Source organism: Anguilla rostrata, chromosome 7, assembly GCF_018555375.3.
Source record: "Anguilla rostrata isolate EN2019 chromosome 7, ASM1855537v3, whole genome shotgun sequence".
Classification (NCBI taxonomy): domain Eukaryota; kingdom Metazoa; phylum Chordata; class Actinopteri; order Anguilliformes; family Anguillidae; genus Anguilla; species Anguilla rostrata.
The window spans coordinates 14,894,283-14,912,157 of NC_057939.1; the positions used below are offsets into that span (position 1 = coordinate 14,894,283).

A 17,875-nucleotide genomic window follows, 5' to 3' on the forward strand; every position below is an offset into this window, starting at 1 on the left:
GGTTTCTAATCTGACCATCCACCCCCATCATATTTGAATTTGAAATTAAATGAATGATATTAGTCTGAGAGCAGTCATTATTGGAGAGCACATTCACAATGCGAAGCTAGTAATTAAACCAGGGATTTCAAGCTTAAATCCTGGAAGGACGCAGTGTAAATTTTCAGTTTTTTTCAGCATTTAAGTGCCAGGTTAAAATTTAAATTTAAATTGACTGCTGATTGGAAAAGGAAATCACGAAAAACATGTGGACCTTCTGGACTCGAGTTCGGTATCTGAATAACCCTGAGCCTAGACCGACAGGACTTTCCACCTGGTTCAAAACATCTGTAAGCCTTTAACTTATTTGGAATTTTTTTTTTTTTTAAGTAACTGAATGCTTTGTTCCTTTAGATTTTTGAGTGGTGGTACTTCAGGAAATATGGGACTTCCTTCATTGAGCAGGTGTCTGTGAGTCATTTGCGCCCTCTACTGGGTGGTGTAGATAGCAGCTCCCCCAGCAGCTCCACTACCAGCAATGGAGACACAGACTCCAATCGACAAAATGTGTCGGGTAAGAGAAGGACATGCCTGAAGTTGCTTTGGCTGCAAATTTTGCTTTGTTCCACTACTGTTTGTAAGTCTAAGTCAAAACATCACACAAATAGTGTTCTCTGAATTATGTATAGACTGACAGAATAGAATTCAAGAGGAATTTTGTGCCTTCTGTACACCTGTATGTGTGATCTATTGCGGAAAAACTCAGATGTTAATTATTCTCTGACAGCTTCAGAGACCGCTCCCAACAGTTGTTACATTACTCTGATCCATGCTGAACCATTTTACGTAAAAAAGGACATAATAATGGTTCTGCATGCAATCTATCAGAAATAAGTTCTGTTCTTTTGGCAAACATCATTAAAAGCTTTCTGTGTTATCGTTCTGTGGTGCCGTAGCCCTGCTGTAGCAGAGTCTTGTTTTTGTGTCGCCCTCAGAATGTAAAGTGTGGCGAAATCCACTGAATTTATTCCGAGGAGCGGAGTATAACCGGTGAGTATCTCCTCTCAGCGTGGCTGCGGCTGATGTCTCCTTTATTATCCACGGGAATGCTAGGTAGTTCTCTTCAGACTGCAGCCATGGTTTCCAGGCTGAATTTGTCTTTGGATGTCATAGGCTACTTAGGACTTTAATACATAATAATATAAAAATGAAAGTTATTAAAAATACATTGCAAAATACCTTTACTTTTAAGTATTTGGTACCTCCCCTGGTGTCAAATAAAGGCGAGCATTCAGTCAGTGGCTCACTAGGAAGAACAGATGAAAGAATAGATGAAAGGCAGCATGTGTGGAGGGCTCTAGGACCGGGTCTCAGAAACGCTTGTGTGGAACTCGGCTCTGGCCTTTGCTGTTGAGTGAGACCGTGAGTGCTGATCGGAGATGTGTCCATTAGGTATACTTGGGTTACAGGCAGAGAGCCGCTCACCTACTACGACATGAACCTCTCTGCCCAAGACCACCAGACCTTCTTCACCTGCGACTCGGACCATCTGCGCCCCGCTGATGCCAGTAAGAGCCTCTCCCGGACCCGGGCACCTGTCACTCATTCTAGGCACAGTACACGTTGCTTCTGCCTTTTAGATTTATGGGTTCAAAGCAAGCGATTTTCATTATGTTTTCCATCTCTGTTGCTTATACATGATTAAGTAATTCTAATCATAATTCTAATGTCTTAACACGTGTTTTAGTCTTGTAATGGCACTTAAAAATTATTTTTCTTCTTTCAAGTAGAAAATATTAGCTTTTGAGTTTCCTTGACAAGTTAAATTTGTCAAGGAAATCAGTGTGTAGCTGATGTTAGCAGTGTGTACAGAAGGGTGAGTAGCAGTGTGTGTATGGGCCCATGTCTCATGTGTTCACAGTAATGCAGAAAGCCTGGAGAGAGAGGAACCCTCAGGCCAGAATATCCGCTGCACACGAAGCCCTGGAGCTTGAGGAGTACGTGCAAAACTGTCACTGTGCCCCATGTGAGGGGTGTGTGTGTGTGACTGCGTGCTTTGTGAGTGTGTGTGCATGCCGTGTGAGGCGGCTGTGTGCTGTGTGAGGTGTGTGTTAATGTGATGTTGTATCTGAATTCTGTGTGTTTACATACGGTCAGAAGGTACAGAAGTTAATGTTCATAAGGGCTGAGATCAGTGGTCAATGTGGTTATTTCTGTAGGAAACTCTAAAGAGTGTCACACTCTCTGTGCTGTATAGGTATGGGGCATGCCCCGCCAAGCACCATATGCCATACCTACCATCGCAGTATGAGGGATGCTAATTCAGGAACTCTCTCATAGCTGTGCCACAGCCTACATCCTGCTAGCTGAGGAGGAAGTCACCACCATCGTGGAGGCAGAGAAGCTCTTTAAGCAGGCTCTGAAGGCCGGGGAGGGCTGCTACAGACGCAGCCAGCAGCTTCAACACCACGGAGCGCAGTACGAAGCACAGCACAGTGAGTGCATCTCTAACGCACAGCACAGTGCGTGAGGGCGTAGGCATGCGCTTCAGAACGTGCGTGCGGGAATGCATGTTTGTGAGAGGGAAATTTCGTAGGAGGAGCAGGAGAGCGGGGCCTCATTTGGAAACCAATGCTGTCTGTCTGTCTCCTCCAGGAAGGGACACAAATGTATTGGTTTACATTAAAAGAAGACTGGCCATGTGCTCCAGGAAGCTGGGCCGAACAAGGGAGGCCGTGAAAATGATGAGAGATGTAAGTATCTCTGCAGCTATGGCAACAAGAAACCACCCAGCCAAACTCTGACCACTGGAACCCAGAGAACTGAACCCAGAGCACTAAAACCCAACACATTGAACTCAGAGTACTGAACCCAACACACTGAATCCCAGAGCACTGAACCCAGAGTACTGAACACCAGCACTACTGAGCCCAGAGCACTGACAGCCAGCATCATTGAATCTGGTTTGAAGTGTACTACTTGCCAAAGTTTTCTTTGCTGTAAATAGACTCAGCAAATTATTTGTCATGTAGTGTTGATCCATAATTCTTCAGGCTTTTCCACCTTCTTCAATTGGTTCTTCATGTGCACAAAAAACTTTTGTTGATCAGCATTTTCCCTAGAACAGAAGGCTGAGAAACTGTCCAACCCTGGTGCTGGAGAGTCACAGTCTGCTGGTTACAAAGCACTTGATCAGCTAAAACTGCTCATCACACAGTTCACTCACCTGGTTTTTTTGGTCTAAATTGTTTGCTGACTTCATGGTAAAAACAAAAATCAATAGCCCCTGTAGCTCACTTGGACCAGGGTTGTCAACCGGTGGTGCCCTAGAATTTTTGTTCTGATAGTTCTGGATGTACTGTATAGCAGCCTCCCTGTCATCACATGCACTGAGATTACCACTTGCACATGTAAAATTAAACTGATGTCACCTCCACTGATTAAATGAAGGAGCCAGGAGCTTTACCTCTTAATCTGGGTATTCTTAATGGAGTTATTAGCCTGAAACTCAAAATGAAAATGATCTTAGTGTGGATGGAGGAGAAATACTACCAGCAAGGGTAAGACACAGATATCATCTGGGCGCATTTACTTCATCTTCCAGGTGCATTTATTCCATGTTTGTTGTTCTGACCGTCTCTGTGAGAACCTTGCTGTCACGTAGGATGTCATTATAAGAGGAAGATGCTAATTGGCTCATAAGAGAACAGGTGCTCTCTTCCCCTGCTCTGACTAAGCCCCGAGCTTCCTCTGGTCCCAAGCAAGCCCAGTCCACCGGGCACTCAGCTCATTAAAATTAATTGAGCCGGTATCTGAGCACATCCCTCTGTTCGATTGCATTTCTGCAATTAATGTGCTGTACATGATTGGTAATGGATGCACGGTTTAAGATATTTTTTGTTGATATGAAGAGAAGCTGAAATTGTTTGTTCAAATTGTATTTTACATATCTATTCCTGAGAGACTGCAAATATCTGTTCCTTAAATTGAGGCTGTTTTTATTAATTGCCAATGTTCCTATTTAATGAGTAATTACTCCAAATCAATAATGTTGAATAGCTGTCTGTCTTACTGACTTGTTTAATGCGGTGGTTCTCAAACTCAGTCCTGGGGGACCACTGCGTGTGCTGGTTTTTTTGGGATTGCACAATTGCAATTCCCAGAATTTTAACAAGATTTTAAATATGAACAAGAATATTTGTTAATTAGGTGCTTTTTATGTTTAGAGGGATTATTCACTCTCTTAATCCACATTATGTCAGAAATAGCTGTGCGTGCCATAAATAATAAAAGTCTGTGTTTGCATTGCAGTTATTGCGCTATATTGCAAGCAGTTACATTAAAAGTGGTAGCAGAATTTTTTATTGATCAAACTAAAAACTGAGGTGAATCAGTAGGCTCATAATTGATGAATGTTTGGACACACAGCCCTAAAAATAACCAGAATTAAGACAACAGAAATCATAACTTCAACACATGTTCAACAACCTTATTTGAGCAAGAAATTGGCTGTAACACAAACTAGGGCCCTGTTTCAAGAAGTAGGATTACTGAGTTAGCTGGATAACTGCACTACCCGGAACCCTCCCAAATCTGGAACATGGAATGAAGTAAAAAGAGCTGTTCCGGGTTATACTCTCTACAGTTATCCAGCTAACTCTATTCCTGGTTAATGAAATACCCCCCAGCATACACAGGTTTAAGGAGTTCAGATTAGTCATAGAAGCTCATTTAGCTGCTACAATACTTGTATGTATGATTAATACTTGTATGTATGATCCAAGCCAGAAATCAATTTACAGCTCAAACTTGATTAAGCAGGAAATGAGCTGGCATAGAAACCAGCATGCGCAGTGCGCCCCCAGCACCCAGGCTGGGACACGCTGCCCTTCCCTCTGCTAGCAGGGGGACATTTCACGAAGCAGGATTACTGAGTTAGCTGGATAACTGCGCTAATACCTGGAACAGCTCTTTTTACATAAGTCCATGTTCCAGATTTGAAAGGGTTGCAGGTTTTACTCGGTTGAACTCGGTAATCCTGCTTCGTGAAACAGGACCCAGGTCTCCAGTGAGGGTGAAATAAGTATGCACGCGTTCTTCATGTTGTTCTGAGCTGTGATGCTGTGAACTTGAGCGCCGCCCTGTTTGGTATTACATGTAACAACAGTTGTATGTTTTCCAGTTAATGAAGGAGTTCCCTCTCCTCAGTATGTTCAATATCCACGAGAACCTGCTGGAGGCGCTGTTGGAGCTGCAGGCCTACGCTGATGTGCAGGCGGTGCTGGCTAAATATGACGGTGAGTCTCCTCCCCCCCACGAGCGCCCGAAACAGAGCGTGCTCTCCACACACAGCCCGCCGCGATACAGCGCTCACGCTGGAAGGGTGGCTCTCTGAACCACTCATCCAGGCGAAACGTCCCACTGAGTGCGCTTAACCTTTAGGACAGCCTTATGAGGCCCCTGCACTTTGAGTCTGATTGCTTCGGCGTATCCAGTCCAACGCTTCACAGGGAGCGTAAAATGAGCGCCGCTTTCTTTCCAGCCCCGCAATTCTGAGAATGGCTATTGCGGTCCGCCTTAATGGTGGAGAATGACAATAATAGCGGTGTGTTCGTGTGTGGGTGCGTGCATACTCTGTGTGTGTGTGTGTGTGTGTGTGTGTGTGTGTGTGTGTGTGTGTGGAACTTCGGAACATTTTAGTGAGGCCGTATTCAACTGCGTGCACAACTGTGCTTGGGTCTTGAATAATTCATGATATTCTAGTTTCTACAAGGCTTATAGAACTTAATTAAATATTGTTGTTATTAATAATAATAACAATAATATTATTATTATTATTATTATTATTATTAGTAGTAGTAGTATTAGTATTATGTAAATCTGTTTGATTGGTGGCTATGGTAGATGAATGAGTTTCAGAAGCTGTCACTACAGTTTATAGCGGTTTGTGTTGCCTGATGCAATACCACGCTCTGCTATATTGCCTATTAGTGCCAAATAAGAGCTCATTCTCTCGTGCTGAGTGCTGCTCCTTCCACAGATATGACAGTAGTTCATTTCTAATGCAGACTGCCAGTCTCAGGAATGCACTCGCGTGCTCTGCCTGTGCCCGGCCCTATCTACTTTACATGCATTTGCATTTGAATGCACAGCGTGTTGTGAGTGGCAGCTTGTTGATTGTTGTAATTTGCTGTGCACCGTCGATGCAAGACCTTTAACCGTATCTCTCCAGGAGAAGTTGCTTTTCTTCCGCAATGGTGCGTTTAAGTGCGGCACTTCATTTAAATATATAGTGTACTGATTATGTGATGCATGCACGTGTGACTTTGGACACTTTTGGACATTTTTCTGAATCTTGTTGAATTTTGTTAATAATTACTTTTTATTAAAGTTACATAAAGCTGACACAATTCACAGAAATGTGCGTGTGTGTGTGCGTGTGCATGTCCGTGTGTGTGTACATATGTGTGTGTGTGTGTATTATAGATATTGCAGCTTTTATATTGCAATATTACATTACTGGCATTTAACAAATGTTTTGATCTAGAGTGCCTTACACAAATTGATATGTTCACATAGTATTCTTTTAAACAGCTGGATATAGACTGAAGCAATTCAGGCAAAGTACATAACTCAAGGTTGCAGTGGTAGAGCTCAATCTCTAAGAATCGAAGCTGCAGCCTTTGGGTTACAAGCCCAGGTCCCTGATCGTTATACTACACTACCTTTCAGGACATGCCCTCACCTTAAGGCTGCATCAAGGCACTACCTTGGCAATTAGAAATGCATAATGTAAACATACTCACTTGCTGTACAAAGTATTTGAATTCAGCTGTATCTTTTATGTGTAAATTCATCCACCAAAACAATTGTTTATGTTGCAACATTGTCTTCATTAGTAACTATAATTTTGTTGAGTTTTTCAACCGTGCAAATATCTGCAGTGCCTCATGTCAGGACTTCTGTTGTCTTTGTACACACTGCAATATCACTGTATTTCTGCTTGTAACGGATCTAAATCAAACTCTGTGATGAGAAAAGATGAAGTGCGCCCTCTTGTGGCTATATTTCTTCTTGCATACCGTAAAATTTGTGTGTTTTTAGAGCAATGACTAATGTGACAGCTGGTGTTCAGTCCACTGCTTAAGCGGGTTTGACTTGGTCAATATGAATCCAGATTTAATATATCTTGACAATTAATCTGCCTTAAATGTTTTGCTTAAGTTTCTGCTTCATGTTGTTGAAGGCATATTTGTTCATGGAATTCAATAATGAATTGTGAACCGCCCTAATTTTGCACCATTAACTTTGTCATTTTTGTTTTTTCCACAGATATTAGTCTACCCAAATCTGCAACAATATGCTACACTGCAGCTCTGCTGAAAGCCAGGGGTGTGTCCGATAAGTAAGTCTTCTTGGTACAGTCCCACTGCTACCTAAATATCATTACCCATTACCCCATCATGACCTGGGCCCAAATCATTTGGGAAGGAAAAACATAATTTATTTTTCAGCGCCTTTTAACATTTTTTTAAAGAACTGAAAGTGTGCTGATTTATGTACATGATTGAGAGCATTAACTTCCTGTTCCTGGACTGCCCCAGGTTTATAGCCCTCTTGCTGTAGCTACTCTCACACATCCCCCACTGTGCCCCACAGGTTCTCGCCTGAGGCAGCGTCTCGGAGGGGCCTGAGCACGGCCGAGATGAACGCTGTAGAAGCCATACACAGAGCGGTGGAGTTCAACCCGCACGTACCCAAAGTGAGCAAAGCTGCCCGTCTGGATCTGTCTGTGTTTCTGAGCGCCTGCACCGTTTCTGATTGGCTGACTGACCCCTGTCTCTGTCTCTTTGCGTTCAGTACCTCTTAGAAATGAAAAGCCTGATCCTGCCTCCGGAGCACATCCTGAAGCGTGGCGACAGCGAAGCACTGGCTTACACCTTCTTCCATCTACAGCACTGGAAGAGGGTGGAGGGAGCCCTCAATCTGCTACACTGCACCTGGGAGGGCAGTGAGTGCATCACAGTTTGACCATTGTTACATCACTTCCCCATTATTGCAACCCAGTTCATTATTATTGTTTGACCGTGCGTTATTGTATCACTCATTGTGACTGCTGTGTTCTGCTGTTAATTCTGCCCCCAGCTTTCAGAATGATTCCCTACCCGCTGGAAAAAGGCCACTTATTCTACCCCTACCCCATCTGCACAGAGACAGCGGACAGAGAACTGCTACCAAGTAAGAGATTCTCCGAAAATGTTACAGCTTGGCCTCACTGCAAATTATTTTTATGCTCAACCTTCAATATATTTTATGTCCTCGTACTGGTTATTCCACATAAATATTGGGCTTAGGGTGTTCCCCAGTAGTTTATAGGCACTTCCATCCCTCAGGTAAGTCGGTATGAATTTGGGCCGGTCCCAGTTTGCCTCCTAGTCACCCCACCTACACGCTGCTTTCCGTTTTGCCCATTCCTGCAAGCCACCGCAAAGCCCAAGGGTGTGTCCTAATACAAAGTGAGCCAGATATCGTCGTGGGGGAGTGAGAAAGTTAGGCGCTCTCAAACCCCCTCCAGATTAAGGCAATTAAAGTGCTGGCATAAGATCAAGGGATTTTTGCCTCGGTTACCAAGTTGCGTTGCCATTCCAAATTAAAACATCTGTCAGAGAAAACCTCCCACACACAGCAGAAGACGTGAATGCTTCATTGCCATATTATATTGATATAAATAATTCATTATAAACAAATATTAACTTATGTGACTTACTGTAACTAGGAAATAAAGTAAAGTCAGTATGTAAACAATTGGTCAACATGTAGTGTTACGTAGTTGGATAGCTGCTTCTACTCTAATACCAATATGATGCAACAAAGGTGTCTGCTTCTCTGCATAAATAGCTGGTGCCAGGTTTTAAGAAACCCACTGTCAACACTGTAACTGTGGCAACAGTTGGATGCTGACATTCCATCTCGACAGCAGATTAATTGTGGGCGCAAAGTGATGATGGATGAAGTACATCCCAGAACCGAGTCCCATTCGACTATGTTTGCAACACGTTTAATTGAATGTCACTCAGAATGGGGGTGGAGTGGTTACGGTGTGAATTGGGGCTGGCCCGTTGGGGAGTCAGGGGCACTGTTTGCGTCCCAGACGGGGGGACGTCACTCCCATTTTTATAGCTTGACATTGAGGTCTAGACACTTCATGTGATCATTATAATTTAGCGTCAACATCATTAAGAGAGCATAAAGATGCAAAGCTACTACTGAGTGTGGTGCAAGTTGGGTGGCTGTACTGTATTTAGCTTTGTTGTGCTGTGCCTGGTTATGTGTGTAATGCTGTATTTAATTTAGTGGTAATATGACTATTCTGTCTGTATTTGCAAGTGTAGCCATGTTGTTGGTTTCTTGTTTTACTGCACTGTAGGTAGTTGAGTGATGTTTTTTCAGTTGTATGCATGTGACTGACTGGTGTGATTTCTCCTTTTATGTAGGTTAGGTGCAATTTAGCTGTATTATGTATACTGTATATAGATTAGTGGTGTAGCTTGAAAATACTGTGTAATTGAGTGATGTAGGATATTAACTGTGTCCTACTGTATGTATTCATGTGTCAATGTAGTTTTCTCTACTGTAGTAGACATGGTTGTCGATCCAGCTGTGTATAACTTGGCCATAGTTGGTATAGTGTTATAGATTGACTGTACTGGGTATAGATAGAATGTACTGTATGTAGTTGAGTGGTGTAGTTTTATTGCAGTTGGCATAGTGGAGTGGTGTAGATTGACCATAGTGGGTATAATTAACCCTCTTTTCCTCCTTTGCTGTGTGTAAGCAGTGTTCCATGAGGTGTCAGTGTACCCTAAGAAAGAGCTGCCCTTCTTCATCCTCTTCACTGCTGGCCTCTGCTCCTTCACCGCCATGCTGGCCCTCCTCACACACCAGTTCCCTGAGCTCATGGGCGTCTTTGCTAAAGCTGTGAGTTTCCGCTGTGCTAGCACCGCCTCCCTTATGATAGCCATGCACACTGAAAGTATCCTCTGCTAGCCCAGGGCCTCTCGTGATAGCCATGCACACTGAGAGAATATCCTCTGCTAGCCCAGTGTCCCTCATGATAGCCATGCACACTGAGAGAGTATCCTCTGCTAGCCCAGTGTCCCTCATGATAGCCATGCACACTGAGAGAGTATCCTCTGCTAGCCCAGTGTCCCTTATAACCACATACACTGTGAGAGTGTCCTCTGCTAGCAGTGTCCCTCATGATTACCATCCATTCCACACTGTGGGAGTATCCTCCACAAAGTACGCATGCAAATAACACCTTGTTTCAAAGCTGTCAGAGACTTTGAGCTGAACTATGGAATCCCAACTGCAGTAGCCCATTATCAAATATCCATTTACACATATTGTGATACATGCAAATATAAGGATCTGTACTCTAGTTGTAACAGCTGTCGTATTGTTCTCTGTGCAGTTCCTCAGCACACTGTTTGCGCCGCTGAACTTCATTATGGAGAAGGTGGAGAGCGTCCTACCATCCAGCTTGTGGCACCAGCTGACACGCATCTGAGACTCAAATGAACTGCCGACACCTTTATGCCAAGGTCATGGAGTCTTGCGGACTACAAAGTGGGGCATGATGGGAGAAAGGGAAAATGGAATAATAAGTTTTGATCCCTTGGCTTTTTTTCTCATGTAAACCTGTTTTTGTTGTACAAAAAAGGTGATCATTTGCCTTCATACAAAAAAGCTGAAAAAAAATGGACAACAAAAATAAAGACTTTTGTGTATTGCTGCAATGCACTGGGTTTCCTTTTGGTATTATCCTTTCGGACCTGGAAGTGAAGCCATTGGTTGCGTTCTGGAGGCTTAGAGATGATACTGTTGTTGTTGCTGTTGTTGTATGGCGATGCCATTGCATTTGTTTATCAGTGTCACTTCAGGAGGATCTTCCTTGGTGCTGTGCTGAAGATTTCCAGACAGGACATCTGTTACATGCCATTCCTGTCAAAACAAACTCAGCAAGCCCACAAACAATAGCTCACAGCTAAAACCATTATAAAGCCGTAGTGTTGGTAGCAGACTGTCATCTTTTTTGACCAGGAGGTTTTCTCAAAATACTTCAGTTGCAGATGTTCACACTGTATTAATTGGTTTCACCAATTAACCTCATACATTTTACTTGTCATGGTGACCTTTTTATCTTGACTTTTCTTTCACTGTTTATTTTGGACTAATGGACTAATATTATGGACTAATCCCCGCCTGCCATTTCTTCTCCAACAAACATTTTACCGTGAGTTTAACATTTCGTGCTAAAGTGCTTTCTAATAGTTTACATAAACTATAAACTTTATTTTAAATTACACAGTTTATATTTACACATGACATACATTTTCAGATGCTCTTTTCTGGGTACAAGAATGCTTCAATAAATACATTTGTGAATGATGAATGAAATAAAAAAGAAGAAAGATTTGGCCAAACACTATGCAGGACATCTTTTCAGGTACTCGTGACGGTGTCAAATTCAGCTGTGAGACATTGGCTTGTACAATATTCATTCTTGGGGAACATCAGCCAATGAGGAGGGTGTTGTGCAGCACAAGCAAGGCTTACTGCTTGCATCCCCTCTTAAGTGAGTTTGAGTCCTAATGCATGTTCACCACCGTTAGCTGACGTCCCCATGAATGAAATGGGCCCGGGTCACATCTGCCCCAGCCAGGTGGCGCTGTCCTGGTCCTTGCAGGTGTGGACGTCCACCACCTCGTGGCAGTCCCGGCAGCGGACGGCACAGCACCAGTGGAACTTGCACTCGCACTTGGTCGTGCGGCCCATCCGGGAGGTGTCGTAGCCCCGCCCACAGCACATGACCTCACAGCTGTCCATGCCCCTTGAAGTCCTGTTGCAGACGCGCCCACCCGTGCCAGCTGAGCCTGTGGAGAGATGGATGAATGTTGGGGGGCAGATCTTAAAAGTGAATGTATGGTGTGTTAATACCCATTTCCCACTGCAGATCAGGAACCAGGCAAGCTTATTTAGTTCATGTTCTGATTGTTTTCTGTTTTTTTTTTTTGTGTTGACACCGCTTCCACCTACCAGCGTTACTGGTGCTGGCCTTCTTACCAAGAGTGGCTATGAGTCTGCAAATGGGCAAATGAGTCGATTCCCTCAGGAACAGTAGTAAGAGAGAAAGAAGCATTCTGTCATCTCTGTCCATAACAAACAATCAAGGGACATGATGTGCTACAGCTGTGGCATGCAGGTAAAGTGGCGGAGAAGTGATTATGCTGGATCATGATCAGCCAGCTCTGGCTCTCAACTCATTGGGACTTTCTTCAAGATTCTGTCTGAAAAGACATAATAAACCTATTGCCCTAAACTGCATGCATACCACGCATACGATAGGACCAAATCTATAGCAAATCTATAGCAATTCTAAGATTTCTACATTCAAATGACTATTCAAGCAATCAACCAAAGCTAAATGTCAGTGTTTTTTGACAGAGGCAGAAGCTATTAGATTTATATTACACTGTGAATAAGAGGTTGTGGGGGCGTGTCTCAAATGGTGGTAAAGCGTATGTTCCAGAGAGGCCTTCAGACATGACCAACCTCCCAAAATATTCCCCCTCCTGAGAGATTGTGGGGAGGCTTCAGAACGCCGGGGGCCCTGGGGGGATTTATGACTATCTGAGGAGAGATCAAGTTTCAGCTGCGCTAAAGTGCGTCACGTGCCTTAAACGCAGCATCACCTGAGCGCTCATGCCATCCCCTGGCCCCTCGGCTGCCGAGAAAGTAGCAGTTAGCCATTTCTCAACATGTTGCAGTGCGTTTTCCTGCTTCAGACGACAAACTCCCGAATGACCCTGTGCGAGCCATTCTAAAGCCAACAGAGAGTCAGAAACTTCTACAAGTTGCACAAACCTCCTTCAGTGCATACAAAGCTTGTCTGGGCCAGTAAAAGACAGACGTTAAAGCGGAAATTATATTCTTTAAATCCCAGGAAAAAAACTATCCATAAGAACTATTGATAAGTTTGGTAAAATGATCTGGTTGATGTTTGGCCTACCCGACTCCAGGTCACGAACACAGTAGTCGGGCGAGTTCTCGAAGTACACAAGGTCATTCTTGGTGGGCCTCTTGAACTTCCTGTAGGCACGGCTGAACCCCGTGCCATACTGGTTCATGACCACCTGGACGGCCCCATTGTACTTCATACGCAGGTACTCCCCCGTGTGGCGAAAGTCTGCCATGGCGAGCCAGCATGTCCTCACTGTGCAGGAGCCACTGACACCATGACATTTGCACTCCAGGTTCATGAAGCGCTTCACTGCCTGCAGGAGAACAGATATTATTTGAGATAAATTTTACAGAATCCCGATGATAAACAAAACCATATCAATGTGCAGATCTGAATTAGTCACACAGCGATTAGTTACCTTTCTCTCACACATAAAATCAGGTTGATTCAATATGTGGTGTATGTGAGTGAGTGAGCGAGCGAGTGAGTGAGTGAGTGAGCGAGCGAGCGTACCTTCCTGCCAGCTCTATTGTTGTGGAGGTTCATTAGCGCCCGGGCATCCCTCTGTCTCCGCTCCTTGGCGTCGATGAAGGCCTGGGTGAATCTGAGGGCGTAGTCCACGTGGTCGCTGCAGCCGCCCCAGTCGAAGGCCCCCTTGGCGTCCCGGGACGTGCCTTTTTTCTCGGGGTCGCAGGAGCAGGACTCCAGCTCCCCCTGGCTGCAGGCGCGGGTGAGCGTGTGGACCACGCCGGCCGAGGAGATGGCGTAAACAAAGGCGGCCTCGCGACTGCCTGCACAACGGGGGGGGGGTCGAGGTGGGGGGGTGCAGGTAAATCACCATGCATGGAGGGAGCGCCACACTCACAGCTGCATCTTTCTATTATGTGTCCACATTTTAAGCTCATATATGATACAACCATTAATGTCGTAGACAAATGTCTACAGGTCATAGGTCACAAGTCACGACCCCTTCTGTTTATTATTGACAAAATACAACCTGATCCATCCCCCCCCATCCATTATACATTTATACAGCTGGATATTTACAAAATGGTTGAATACATCATTCTGGCAACCTGAAAATGGCAGTGTCCCACGTATGATTTGATCATGCATCTCAAATTTACCCAGTACCATACTACCACAACCAACCCAACAGGGCAATGTATTAGATCAGAGGTAGCCTCAAAGAGCTGAACAATTTTGTGCAGTTTCCTAAATGTTTCTCCTGTTTTTCAACAGGATGATTAAAATGTACAATGTGGTTTTATTTATTTATCTATTTATTTATTTTTAAATTGTTCAACTAAGATATTTAAAATTGTATTTCCAGGACATTTCATTGCTACAATCATTTCTTTCTTGAAAACCAATTAGATCAGAGTAAATGGTGTTGTTGCACCAGTATTACTCAACAGATTCTGTCTAACTGACCAGACGAAACCATCAATGATCCAGAGCCTGGGTTTTTAACAGGGTGTCCTTCTGTAGAGGGTCCCTGGCCAGACTTGATACGCAATGACTATATACAGATTTGGGAAAACGTTTCAAAATATAAAGCCTTTTTTTAAAAATAAAACACTTTCAAATGTATGATGGGGTCCTGGACGCCTTTGAGCTTGGGTGGGGGGTCCCTGGATCAGAAACGGTTTGAAAACCCTTGATCCAGAGGATCGTTTGTGTATGTGAGCACTCAGCTGAAGAGCACTTGAAAACCACTTTTAAGTGAGATAAACAAGATCTGTAAAATGCCACCCCACTTTAATTGTCTTAAATAATCGTTCTAACTTTGACAGTAAGTACATTCCCATGGTACGGCAGAGAAATTCTGCCTGTCAGCTCTCCTTTCTAATTCCCTCCATAAGAGCCAAGGCTTTGCAGGGCGGTCTCGCGGACAGCAAAAGAGATTAAAATCAATAGATCAAATGTGACTTTAAAATGCAGTATAACTTCAACAGCAAATAATTCCCTCGTTTCGCGAGGGTTCTTAGGTTTAGTTTTCACACGAATATAATTGAAACGGGACAGCATACATTTTAAAGACAATTTATTAGCTGTGTGTTTCTCAATGGGGCAGTGTAGGCAATAGCAACGGAGCCCACCCAGCAAGTTACTTTGAAATGAATCAATTTATGAGCTCCAATAAAACTAATGTATACATTGCAAAATATTAATTTCCACTTCCATATCGGGCGTATGAATTATTTTCAGATCAAACGGTTAAATCGCTTAGTTGTTAATGAAAATGGTTTGTTTTATATTTAAATAGCCCATATTAACCGCATAATAATAATACATAAAAAATTTTAAGAGCGAATGCCTTCCAAAGTCAAAAGACCTTTAAATGCATATTTAAAAGTCTTTACAGCAAGAGACTGGACATTGAATCGATGATTATTACCTGAGGCGGCTGGAATAATAGGCTATCCTGTTTCTGAAATATAAACAAACTGAGGACTACGGCCTATCATATCATTCACCCCATAACCTACATATAGGCTGCACTATTAGCCTATTGTATATTATTTTGTTGTGTTATAGCTACTATTACCGTTATATTCTGTTTAAATAAATAAATAAATAAATAAATCTAACGTGTACTCACTTCGAAGAAGAATTCTTCCGAATACCGTGTGGTCCCGCGCCATAGTACTGCAGTTCCAGCGGTGGTTACGGAACTGATACTGACATTCACCAATCCAATCTTTAATACCAGCCCCAATCGCTTGCATCATCTTCGGATGCTGGCGGCAAAGCTGACGCTGTTTGTTAGCTAAACCAGGGATGTTGTCGCACATCACCTGTGACCCTAGGGTGCCCATGTACCTGCAGAAAGATGAACCCAATTCCATTTCAACCGACCAGTTTCTGTTTGCAAGCAAAATAAACCTTAAATACTACTCAGTAACAAGTTGAATTTCAGTAGCCTACATAAAAAGGTTTTACTTTTGGGAGGTTTTATAAATTTTTAAAACTTTCTTTAAAAGCAACATTAACCATACAATACATATTCATGAAAAGAATAACTGATGCTTAATCTGATAGCTAGTTAATTTTTAAAAGATGTTAAAATCTTTGAAATACACGAGTATAATAACTCGCCTATAACAACTTTCTTTCAGCATAAGCTACATTTTCACTTGATAAACAGAATCCTCCAGAATAAACACCCTTATTACCGGTATCATGCAGCAGGATGTATTGTATTGCTAAAAGGCTATCATCTCCGCCAGCATTTTATAAGGCTTAGTTTCACAGCGACCCCCCATTAAGTCGACCAAAAACAAACAAATAAATAAATAGCCTACATAAATATGTTAGAGAAGATTCATGCATTTTTTTCCCTTTGAACATAGATTTTTGATACTCACCACCAAGATGCATCGACCCTTGACGTGAACCAACAGATTGCTACAGATATATAAAAACATATTCCAGTTGGCAATAAGTTCATATTACAACAACTGGCTGAGTCGGCATGCGTTCAGGCACCTGCTCTTAGTGCTTCCATTGGCAGAAAAGAAGAACAATGATACATGCGATGCCACAAACTACTGTCCCCTTTTTTCTATCTACTCAGTAGTACCTACAATTGGTAACAAAAAGTTGTCTTGAATGAAAAAAAAAAAATCAAAGTAGATATCGGAGGCAAACCCTTAAGTGTAAAACCATTTGAGGCGATTATTAGGAGAAACTGTTGATCATATGCGTTTCCCCGTTTGAATAGAGATTTGCTGCGTTGGGAAAGCCGATGAGCTACTATCAGGTATAAAACGTTAACACAAGGGGTGGGCGCAGTCCTCCCTCGTTGGAATGAAGTGAAAAAATTAGATGTCTGAAAGTATCTGTTCAGGCTAGCTTGACACCAGACACAAGTTTGGCCGATTTCCAAACTGAAAGGTGTAGAATGTGGTTCAGCGTGATACGCTAAAACTCGGGACATTTTTATAAACACAATCATATACTGACAGGGAGAGTAAAACAAGTGATGTAAATCACATTTAAGTTATCAGATAGCCTACTAAAGTGCTAAGTATTAAGGATTAAACTATCAAAACACAGTTGTACATATAATGGTTCCAGAAATTAAATGTTAAATTGTACATATATTAAGGCAGTGACTTCTTAGCCATATTAAGCAATATGAAATCACACCACCATCCACCCCTCCCCCCGTGATGTGTGCATTTAAATTGGATTATCGCTTCCTTTTGAACTTCTTTTGCGATCTGTACAATTGTCACGTTGTATTACTCCAATCTTTGATCTCTCATTTATATAAGAGATTTAATGTGTCCTTCTCCTTTGAATCGGGGTCTTGTCTCCAGACGAGATGAGGATTAAATGGTCAAACTGGATTCTCTGGATCATCTCGGCGAGCGAGACTGCTATCACATAAGAAAATTAATAAAATAACATGCCACCCATATTACGACAGGCTTTAGCTAACCAACATGCAGATATACGTTATTCTTTATATTTTAAGGGAAATATGAAATAACCTAAACGCTGGATGACTACAAGTTTTGCAATAAAATGGAAATTATATCGGTATACAAAAAAATAAGGTAATTCAATCAATTCAAATTCCGGGGTCAACGTTTAAATGCCAAAGCCAAAGCCAAAGGTATTGACCAACAACTTTCCCAATTTTAAATGCTCATGGGTAACCACTTTGATAAATTCCCAGTCCTCCTCATTTAAAAATTGTAACATTGATCTGAAACTACTATCGGTAAAGAAATTTCACATAACACAGAAAATGTTGCTGAGTAAACCAAGGTTTTTATTTAACCAAAAGCTGGTAAGTGACTTTCACCAGTTCAAATGAAAAACATTTTCGAACTATTTTTTTGTGTAAGCACACTACTC

At 42.6% G+C, this 17,875-nt stretch overlaps 2 protein-coding genes across 8 annotated transcripts in view; one reads left to right on the forward strand and one right to left on the reverse strand.

Annotated features, from left to right (window-relative positions):
• LOC135259114 (suppressor of tumorigenicity 7 protein homolog) overlaps positions 1-10,782 on the forward strand; it is a 30,700-nt gene extending 19,918 nt beyond the window's left edge. For 3 of the 6 annotated variants that reach the window (XM_064343045.1, XM_064343046.1, XM_064343041.1), the window contains 13 exons: positions 394-553; positions 975-1,029; positions 1,432-1,547; positions 1,901-1,976; positions 2,320-2,474; positions 2,635-2,732; positions 5,147-5,276; positions 7,312-7,384; positions 7,639-7,741; positions 7,840-7,990; positions 8,125-8,217; positions 9,815-9,957; positions 10,454-10,782. In XM_064343045.1, the coding sequence (XP_064199115.1) occupies positions 394-553; positions 975-1,029; positions 1,432-1,547; positions 1,901-1,976; positions 2,320-2,474; positions 2,635-2,732; positions 5,147-5,276; positions 7,312-7,384; positions 7,639-7,741; positions 7,840-7,990; positions 8,125-8,217; positions 9,815-9,957; positions 10,454-10,549 (1,449 nt within the window). In that variant the 3' untranslated portion in view covers positions 10,550-10,782. The remainder of the gene's footprint in view (positions 1-393; positions 554-974; positions 1,030-1,431; positions 1,548-1,900; positions 1,977-2,319; positions 2,475-2,634; positions 2,733-5,146; positions 5,277-7,311; positions 7,385-7,638; positions 7,742-7,839; positions 7,991-8,124; positions 8,218-9,814; positions 9,958-10,453) is intronic. The other 3 variants (XM_064343042.1, XM_064343043.1, XM_064343044.1) reach the window with 3 other exon arrangements.
• A 555-nt stretch (positions 10,783-11,337) lies between these two features.
• On the reverse strand, positions 11,338-17,633 carry wnt2 (wingless-type MMTV integration site family member 2). Of its 2 annotated transcripts, XM_064343051.1 has the most exons (5): positions 16,375-17,633; positions 15,609-15,829; positions 13,517-13,794; positions 13,052-13,316; positions 11,338-11,915 (listed from the first exon to the last, which is right to left on the reverse strand). In XM_064343051.1, the coding sequence occupies exons 1-5, from the start codon at positions 16,455-16,457 to the stop codon at positions 11,686-11,688; spliced, it is 1,077 nt and encodes a 358-aa protein (XP_064199121.1). In that variant the 5' UTR covers positions 16,458-17,633; the 3' UTR covers positions 11,338-11,685. The 2 variants fall into 2 exon arrangements, with proteins under 2 accessions (XP_064199121.1, XP_064199122.1); XM_064343052.1 differs by having other exon boundaries at positions 15,609-17,633.
• Between the last annotated feature and the right edge of the window lie 242 nt (positions 17,634-17,875).